We start from the raw sequence: 10,724 nt of genomic DNA, 5'->3' as shown, positions 1-10,724 counted from the left end.
ATATATATATATTAGATCATATTGGCATTATATTGATGTATATCTTCGTTGCATTTTTCTAAGTATTTTATTCAATGAATTGATAACTGCTAAACTCAAGCTTGCAAACAATAACGGGCTTCAATCATATGAACAAGTCAATGATTCTTCGAGATCAGTATCATGGGATTTTTTTTAGAATTGTCAGCCATGATAAGCCGGCTTCAGAGTACCGGATACGCGTGACGATGCACGTATGACGAGCCAACTTCCGGTCCTCGGTCACCAGAGAAACGCACGCGAGACGCATATCAATGAGCGCATCTCTATTTCTTTCTCTTTCTCGCTCGTGTTTTCTCAATCCTTCTTTCTTTCTTTTCCTAACTCTGTGCGTTTTCTTGTGGATACAGTTTGTAGCTTACGTATAGGTATACGCGAGATGTCGAGAAAGTATACAAAAAAATTTAGAATTGACATTTCTAGAATGGAAATTTAATCTATTTTCGACAATATTTTGATTAATATAAAATAAAACGATATATGATTTACAAAAAGTATAATATAAAGTAATGAGGAAAGATATTTTTTCGAATATTTTCTAAGTAACTTTCTCATTGAAGTTTAAATTTTTTTTTAAATTTATAATTTCAATTTTTATTTTCTAACACACACACACACACACACACACACACATATATATATATATATATATATACATATGATAAAGTTTACATTACTGACGAAGCAGTTTGATTCTCGTAGAAACTTATAAGTTCGACGATGAGAGGATGTTGCTACTCGTCTTTTTTTGGGACATCCTGTATACGTTAACTGGCATTACGCACTTGTTCGCCCACGTTTAGGACTGTCTACGAGCAACGTGCGTGGGACAATGTGGCACAATTTTTGACAGCTACACATCATGCTGCGCCACATGGATTGCCCATTTCTTTCTGTCGCAAGCATTTCATTCAAGCGTATCGATTACTGTTCGACATCGTTCATAAAACTCGATGGAAAGGGATATAAATGTATAAACGTGAATGTTTATACATGAAACGATGCAGCGTGATGTAATTTATAAGCTGCATTAACCTGGAGAGAATTGAAATGAATTTTGAATACATACAAAGTTTTATTTAAAGTTAAAAGTAATCAACGAATAAATGTAATATGTATTGAAAGAGGAATATGAGAGAAATCACTTCGGTAATGCCATAAATTCTAAATTTTGCAAGCTTAAAAAAGTAAATTCAAATGTCAAATACAATTAACAATGTCAAATGCAAAGGAAAATTCGTCGCTCTATGAAATCTTACAAAACTACAAATTAAATTCACGTCGCAAATTGTTCTTTAAATCTACGATCTGTGGAATCGTGATAAAACAGCACGGAACGTCTGTGTGACGATGGTAATTTTCTTTTTTTTTTTCTTTTGTACAACACAATGAGATATTTTGCAGTGAACAGAGATCCGCGACAATACGCTACCACGTGTACGTCGTGAAAGAGACAGTACGATCAATAGAATGTCACTTATATGGAATGTTTTGCGTCACCGGATGGCAGACAGACTATTCCGCATAATCCCTTCTGGCCTTAATGGAAAATTTCCCCGTTTAATAGAGACAGATTAGATATAGCTTTCTTCACGTATGTATATTTCCTTGGATGTTTAACTTCATATTCAAAAACGTTGAGAATTCACAGATAACGTAAATTAACTTTTCTGAACAATGAATGTATGTTTCGTTAAGATAATTTGAATAAAAAGCACGAAAATATGGTAAAATCATATCGACAAGAGAAATTGTAGACAGTTTCCAGTGAGCTTCATAAATGTAAGGCAAAACATATATAATGTAAAATAAACTGTATAATGAAAATAAAAAAAAAAATATACGCGCGGAACAAAAGTATAATATTCTACGATAGTATTAATATATATTATAAAATATATATAACAATACACGTACAAATACAGATTAAAATTCAGAAAAATAATAATCCTACATATAAACATCTCTGTATTATATAAAACGAAATTTACGATGAGTTTATCTTTTCATGCATATTTCTTTTTCTCTTTCTCTCTTTCTCCTCTCGTAAAAAATAAAATGCAAAATTATCTAAAATCACTTTTTGAAAGAATTCCATTTCCAGCGCGGCACGAACAAAGGATAGACCGTGAAGTGTTCACATCGTGCGGCTTTCCCCCATAGCTTTTCCCGGAGAATTAAATCGATAACTCCCTTTCTCGACTGTACGAAACATTCGCGACCGTAGGGGGACCACAGGCATAGGTCTGGCGGCCATTTTTTTGCCGTTCTTTTCCCGAATTTTCCGTCCTACGATCCCCTGCGATCCGCTTTCTCCCAGAGCGTCAATGATGGCTTCGTGTGTGAGTCAGTCTCGAAACTTAAAAATTTACGTGCATCCATTTCGAGTAATGAAAATGTGAGAGAATACGAAACGAATAAAAAGCAGCAGAAAACATGTTAAATATGAAACCTTATGAACATTTTTAAAATTATATATAAACATTTGAAAAATTCAATATAAAAATATTCACTTTTATTTCAAATATTCCCCTTTTATAAAGAAGAAATTATTGTAGACTATAGTCTGTTCGCTTACACTTTTTAAATATTTTTTATACTTAAAATGAGATAGATATATATTTGGCGCTGAAAAGAGAGAAAGCGAAGATGCCGAGTGTAAAAAGTGTAAAACGAACAGACCTATCAAATAGATTACAGTAATATGGGCCTTCTACAATAAGCCATTAATCATAAATCGGAAGCTAAAAATTGATTAATCACAGTCATCAATTTTTAGTTTCTGACTTCTGATTTGTGACTATTGTAGACTTATTGTAGAAGGCCCATAAGATTTTACACGTACAACAAACACATGACAGTAAATACTAGTAACAGAAGGGATAAAGTTGACACAAGGGAACCATTAAAGCTCCTGCACATACAAAAATCACACGTGCGAAGGCAGTGTCGGATATCAATAATGCCGATGGAAGATAGGACTGCAACGCTCGAGAAGGGTCGCAAAATGAAGATAAAAACAATGACATCTAAAATCGTAATGCCTCTTGGACTCCTGAAGGCTTTCCCGAGAAAAATTGCGTACGAAGCCTCCGTGGAGAATAATTCGAGAAATTAAAAATGTGTATCCATAATTCAGAAAAATAAATTGCGTTATAATATATTTATTAATGTTGAAGGAAACTTTTTTTACTAAATCATGATAAATATTGTTTTCGTAATTTTATCTATATATTTGCATGTACATACGTTGTACTGTGTATTATTTTAGTTGTTTATCATTTTGTAATTAGACATGAATCTGGGACACGAGAAACAATACAACAAAATTCTCGCGGTTGCGCAAAATTCTGTTGGCTATTTTCTACCGCGCGGCAGAAGCGAACACCGCACATTTTTCGCGCAACGGAAACGTTGCTTTATGTACGATCATAAAATGTCAAAAGCGCCGGTAGGTCATATCCATGCGTACGTACATACGACACGCCGGTTAAATTACCGGGAGCTTTTTGCACGCGTAAAATGTGGTTAACAAACGGTGAAGGAGAGACGGCAGGAAATGCACCGATAACGTCACTCACATTGCGAGATAGCTGATACTAATATTAACATTTATGTGCGGCTGAATAGGTTTAAAAGTTGCATCGCGTAACAACGTCTCGTTGATAAACGTGAGACTTATGAAATCTTAAGAAAATAGATACAGATGTAAAAGTTTTATTTTTGAAATTTATCCGCCACGAATCTTATTTTTAACATTTTTGTAATTTCTGTATAATCATGTATTTATATTTATTTTTTTCAAGATTCATGTTTATCAATGTAAAAGTTTGCGTTAAACAAAAAAAAGAACGATTTCGCTGAAGTATTAAAAAATATTTTTATTGGATCATCAAAATAATTGTATAGGACACTCAAGGTGATTCCTAGAATATCAACATTTTTTACAGTTCCACTATCATGTTTAAGCGTTCCACATAATTATTTGGATGTCCAACGAAATTATTTTCAGATTCTGTATCTAGCTAAATTTTTTTATGCTCCAGCAAAATCGTTCTTTCCATGCAGAAAAATAACACCAAAAATATAGAAGCAAATTGATGGATACATTTTCGCTGTAAAATTTGGAATAAAAGTGAAATTATATACAATTTTAAAAGGAGCACTATAGCATTACCTATGGGATACTGGAAATAGGATATCGGCGGGATATCGTAAAAAGAGAACGATGCTTCGAAGGCTTTTTCGATATTTTCGAGTTAAAATGGATCTGCCTTTAGTGTTCAGAATTTACGGCATGAAGGTCTTGGTAATAGCAGGAATAACGCATCTGCAGACTTGCCACGAGAGAGAGAGAGAGAGAGAGAGAGAGAGAGAGAGAAAGAAAAAGAGAAAAAAAGAAGAGGAAGACGGCGCAATTCTACATCTGCAACGATCCCGCTAAAAAGAAATAATACACAGGGGCATGACCGCGTGAATAGTGTCGTACATTGGTAGATTGGAAGATTGTGCTTTAATCGTGTCGCTAACACACTCAGACCGTGCGAGTCCAAGCACAGCCGAGAAAAATCCCGGAAGCTATCACATGCGAACAAGGAGAGTCTGCGAATCGTTCTACTTTATATCTGGAGGAAATAAAAAGACTCGCAAAAAATATGTACTCGTATATATTTCGAAATCAAAATTCTAAGCTAATTTTTATTTGGAGTTTTCTTAACACTAGAAATATAAACGTTTATTACTCACTAAAAGGAATGAATAAATTACTATGAAAATAAAAAAAGTGATATAAAAATATTTCATCGATACAAAGAACATAATTTATTAAATTATTGTATCTAATAAATTAAATAAATTAAATAAATTAAAAGTATAAACAGGTAAATGGCTAACAACGAGAAATACCGATGATTAAAAAGAGAAAGATCGAAGAATCAATGATTAATCTCATCACCCTGACTAAAGGCGTTATTTATCGGATTAAAACCATTTACACTGCTTGAAAGAAGATTGAGTTGACAGTGATGCTAACGACTTTAAACTGAGCGCTGAGGATTAACGCGAGCGTTAATTAATCGCGAAAAAATGCCGGACGAAGGATGCCGAGCTGTAAATTGATTCCGATTCCGAAGCCAAAGTCTCGTTCTTCGTCTTCACATACTTTTTGCCGCGTCAGAGATTTTCAAGCAGACGCAGCCACTTGACATAGCTAACCATCGTCGCACATAAACATTCCAGTACAACAAGATAAAATTCCATTTGAATTATCTTTTAAATATTTCCTAATCTTTTCTAAAAAAGTATTTTTCTTTCTTTTTGGAATAGCGAATTCAATTGGACACACTGATGCATATTATTATTAAAGTCGTAGTACACCGATTTAATCTGTGTAAAAATCAAATGCAAATATTTCGAATTATAAAATACATTTTATTTAGCAGCACACTGAAAAAAATGACTTAACGGATTAATTGGAAATGGACGCATTAGAATTTTCTGGTTAAATCTACTAAAACTCTATTGGTTGAAATAATCGGAATTTTGATGATTGATATAATCAGAATTTTCCAGTTCGTTTCAAATCAAACATTTTTCTCAGTATATAATAAAACGTACGAATTTAATAAGTCAATAACTGTTTTAAATTTTTTTTACTGAAATTTGATACTTATATTTTTCAACATAATCTCCTTTTAAAAAGTCACTGATTTATCAAACTGTTTCCGTATTGAGGACTTCACTTTAATTCGTTTTTTATATTTATATTGAACATTTCTAGTAAACATACATCTTTACGTCAATTTGTGTACGATGACTTTAATGCGCACTGAATCGAATTCGCTATAAGAAATATTTCTTTGCGTACGTTCTCCATAATGAGTTTTCTACAATAAGTCATTACCTAAGATTTAAGTCTTGAGCTGTAAGAAATTGATCAATCGTAATCGATTATTCTTCTCACATCCGACTATGATTGATCAATTTTTTATAGCTTAAGATCTAAAGTTTAGGTAATATTTTATTATAGAAAGCCCATAAAGGCTGCAGCACAGCCTTTATGACTTTTGCATAACGCATAAGGCATAATAGAATCAACCAATCAGAATCCTTCATTTCATATTCCGATTCTCTCTGAAAAGTCTGAATTGCGGCCAATTCTGTAAACCGCTACGTTTGTATATTTTTGTTAAATCAAGTAACGTAGATTTTATACAAAATTGCTGCAACATTTTAATTTGTAATATTAATTAAACTTCACATCAGATTTTTCTTACTGTTTCTACCAATGTAAATTAACTATAATTTTGATTCAACTTACTCTTTATCTTTTTTTAATTCTTAGAACTAGAACAAGATGAAGTTAGCTGAACTGAGATTAAAATTAAACTACATTGGAAGCATCGTATCGTTAAAAAAGTGATTAATTTGTTACTTCTTGTTTACAGTTCAAACAGTTTGACATTAAAATCCGCAGAGATTCGTGTTTTTATAAATTTTCTTCTTATACTCTGTGCCATATATCTTTACTCGACAAAACGCGATAATTAGTGAGTCAGGTTTCGCCGTATCTCTCGTATGCAAAATGCAATTCTCCCAGGTAATATAAATGCATTACCTACTACTTTAGCCTCTAATATAGCAAATCATCAGTATGTACACCAAAATTATCATTCGACATCGTCATCGTCGAAACATTGTTATAAAGAATTCATCTTCCTTTTAAAAATCTACTGAATCCCGCTGCCACGTAGCAACATTCGCCACATTCGAGATAAGGATGCTGAAAGTATTCATCGTGCCTCGGAAGAGCACGGAGGCGCGAAATCCGGGACCGACCCGGCTTTATCAAGCGCGGACTTTACTACTTGCGCGCACGATCAATGCATGAATGGAGCACACGTAGAGGCACCCACACGCGTACGCACGCCGCACGCACGCACGCACGCACGCACACACATACAGGCACATCACCGCCACTGCCGCCGCCGGCGAGAGAGTCCGTTTATGAGGATCCTCGCGAACGTCATCCAAGCGAAATTGCGGGCTGTCACGCGTCTTGCGATCATTATCGCAATTTCATCCGGGGGGATTCCCGGCCGGATCGCGCCATAGAATTTGACAGCTCCGAAGTGAAACGGTAAACGGAAGGAGAGAACGGAGACAGAAGGAGAGACGTACTCGCGCGCGTTGTACAAGATAAATGACTTACCGACGCCGTACTTGGTGGTTTTCGTCGTCGTCCACATCTCGAGGGCCGGACGGTGCGACGCCGACGACGTGGACCGGTGGTAGCGATAGCTACATGCCAGGGCGGCGCGTCTGCTGCTGTCCGCTGTCGCGCGCGCGTTCTACTCACCTCGCGTGACAATTCGTCTGCGACGATTTTGATTATCACGAGAGGCACGAAAACACAAACATTAGGTGTGTTCGACCGCACGAATATCATACACTGTGCCGCGACGACAGACGGCTGGCTGGTCGTAACGAATGGCGTTGTTGCCAGTACGGATTACCGCGAATGCCGCGAGGCGAGCCGCGGCTGACTGACGGCAACGCCGCCGCCGCCATCGGCCGCCCTCCCCCCCTCTTCTCGGCCCCTCCACGCTGCCCGCTAAGGCCGTCACTGCGCGTCACGTGGTATACGCTTCAGATGCACGGAGTAAAAAAATAACTAGAGGCGCTAGCGACGTATTATTAAACGAACTGCTATACTGAGAAAAAATATAGTTAATTTTAATAAATATTTAGTTCAATACTGTCAACTAAACATTTACTTACAATAAATATTTGTTCAATAAAAAAAATGATTGTTAAATTAACATTTCTTGTATCAAATAAATATATCTTTATATTTAATAAATATTAAATTATTTAATAAATATTAAATATTTAATTGGCAGTATTCAACTAAATATTTATTAAAATTGACTATATTTTTTTTCAGTGTACAACTTTAATGGTTTTAGCTTGTAAACGTTAATTTTACGATTTATTATTAGAGGATGTATTACAGAATAAATGTATAGTAAATGCAAAAATTAACTTTGGTTTCGAAACTTTGTTTCGAACGAAACTTTATTTCGTCTTAAAGACGATTCAGAGAACACGAGTTCAGAACTAAAGACATGTCTTAAAGATCTTTTTAATATTATTATGTGTATACAAGATTTTGTTAAAGAATGTCTCAAAGATATTCTTTTTGAAAATTATTTTAAAAATATAACAACGCTATTTAATTACGATTATACTTTGTTGATTATTCAAAATCCCAAATTGTTAAAATCATAATTCTTGGAACTATGGAACCACTTTGTTGATTACTTTTTCATGTACCGAAAAAATATAATACAACACTGAGGATTGAAAAAGTATTGGAAAAATACAAAACAGTAGTATTAAATTTTCAAAAATTGCAATTCCAGCGAACGTTTTCAAAATTAAGCGCCAAGTCCACCAATCAGGTCATTCCTCCCGACGCGAGTTGCGTGGAAAACCCATAAAAATGTTATAGGAATGAGAGTTTCCCTTCTAGTTATTTCATGGAATATTAGGTCATATCAGGTGGTCAAAAATCATTGAGAAACGGTTACCAACGGTCGCGATTGCGTTTCGTCATTCGTCATTCGATCCATCAGGTTTAGGACAGGACAATCTTGAACGGGGCCCCAGGATTTACAACGATACAATTATTACTTATAGACGACAAGCTTCATTGAGATGCGACCGGACTCGCGTAGCGTCTCGTTCACGTTTCACCGGGAGGTGTTAAGCGTGCAAAACTCGCCGGAGATGGTGCGGAGCTCGCGAAATTTGCGTCAGCGTCTGCAAGATCGATTCGAGAAAGATCGGGGATCATCCAACAACGATGCAAAAGAGAAACCACAGAAGACAAAGGATTCGACCGATCGGCCTTGGAACAATATCAGCCTTGGCAATGTATCCGCGGATTCGAGACGAGCGTTACGAAACGGTGCCGAGAAATTGTCCAGGACAATATCCTCTGTGCGTACTACTTTTGGCACAATATCTCAGGTAAGATACATAAAAATTTATGAACAAATTAATAAGAAGTGAATTTTACCTTTTTATATTTCTTTTACTTGGACTGTTTATTATAAATTTCAACAAATTTAAATTAATATCTTTTCATCTTTATTTAATATTTGATTCTAAATGATGATTCTAATTATTTGGTTCAATCAGAATTGATCCTATTGAAATTATAAAACGATCATTTTTGTATTAATTAGCATTAAATAATTTTATGTAAAGTAATAAAAGTAAGAAGAGAGTTTTAATGTCTATAAAAATTTTAGTGTAAATGTCTAATGGCTTTCTACAATGAGCCATTACCTAAGTTTTTTAAATCTTAAGTTGTAAGAAATTGATCAATTATAATCAAAAATGTAAGAAGAATAAACGACTATGTTTTGATCTATATTGATTCTTACAGTTTAAGACTTTAAAGTTTAAATAATGGCTTATTGTAGAAAGATATATTATTAGATATATAAATTTAATGCATTATATTATGATAATATAACAAATATATAATATCAAATACACATATCAAAACCAAGCAAACTTAAAGAATTCTTTCCTATGTATAGAAATTTAAGAGTTCCACACGTAGACGCCAGCGACTGGAGGAACAACAGTCTCCATCCAACATGCAAACACCTCAGACTCGCTCCCGTCAACTTTTAGGTCGCACACCGACTAAACTCTACAGTCCTTTTGGCATTGAATCACCGAGACACGCCTGGAATAAGGAGAATGAAATTAGCACGCCGGTACGTGCAGTACGTGCCTCGTCGCCAGAGTGTAACATGCGTTATATACACTGTAGACCATTTCGCTTCACAAAAGTGAAAGGATTCTCTATGTTGAGATAAGAGAAGAGCCAGGAGCCTTCTCTTCAAAGTTACTGCTCGATCTCTCTTTCTTCCTAGTGAACGCAGCCAGGTTTGCGTGCCTTGTGTGCAACAACATTTATATATCGAGTATAATTTATTTATGTTCAGTCGCGAGTAACTCGCCGCAAGCGACGCGATTCCGTCATTGAGGCAGCAATGATGTTTTTTTATACAAGTAGGATAGGACGAGACTGTTCCATCGATTTCAACTGTAGGTTTCTACAAGTCTTTACCTTTAAATCTTAAGTCGTAAGAAATTGAACAATCATAGTCGATTATTTACATTTGACTGTAATTAATCAATTTCTTACACTTAAGATTAAACTCGAGATAATGGTTTACTATAAAAAATCCATTAAAGTCAAAGTTAAAGACTCATATTTTTTTTCAAGAAAAAACCTGTTTGTTTTTAAATATGTTTTTAATGCTTCAGATATGCTTTAAACAGTATTAAAAAAAACCATTTAAAACATAAAAAACATCAATTAAGTATGTTTTAAACTGTTTAAAACACATTTAAAACATATTTTTTTATCAACCCTGATTAAAGTAATATAAAATTTAGCAAACAATATCTCTATAGTGAGATCCTGCTCACAACTACTTTATACAATCATGATTGCTTCTCGAAAGCACAGGATCTTTACATGTTCAAAAACACGAACACTATCAGAAATGAATGGAAAGGTCTCGCTTTATCCTAATATTTATAGATATGCTAGAAGAGAAGAGAGTGTACCTTTCATAATATTTATATCATTCCATCGC

The 10,724-nt window shown here is 34.7% G+C and overlaps 2 protein-coding genes across 2 annotated transcripts in view; one reads left to right on the top strand and one right to left on the bottom strand.

Moving 5' to 3' along the window:
- The window catches only part of LOC108693721 (dedicator of cytokinesis protein 3), a 52,685-nt gene extending 45,118 nt beyond the window's left edge, over positions 1–7,567 (bottom strand). Inside the window, exon 1 of the mRNA XM_018202811.1 lies at positions 7,250–7,567. Within this exon, the coding sequence (XP_018058300.1) occupies positions 7,250–7,286 (37 nt within the window). The 5' untranslated portion in view covers positions 7,287–7,567. The remainder of the gene's footprint in view (positions 1–7,249) is intronic.
- Positions 7,568–8,625: 1,058 nt separating this feature from the next.
- Positions 8,626–10,136, top strand: LOC108693693. The gene is made up of 2 exons (XM_018202753.1): positions 8,626–9,072; positions 9,651–10,136. Exons 1-2 carry the CDS (start codon positions 8,758–8,760, stop codon positions 9,933–9,935), a joined length of 600 nt encoding a protein of 199 aa, XP_018058242.1. The 5' UTR covers positions 8,626–8,757; the 3' UTR covers positions 9,936–10,136.
- Positions 10,137–10,724: the final 588 nt, after the last annotated feature.

This window comes from Atta colombica, unplaced genomic scaffold (genome assembly GCF_001594045.1).
Source record: "Atta colombica isolate Treedump-2 unplaced genomic scaffold, Acol1.0 scaffold96, whole genome shotgun sequence".
Classification (NCBI taxonomy): domain Eukaryota; kingdom Metazoa; phylum Arthropoda; class Insecta; order Hymenoptera; family Formicidae; genus Atta; species Atta colombica.
This window is presented reverse-complemented; position numbering and strand designations above follow the sequence as displayed.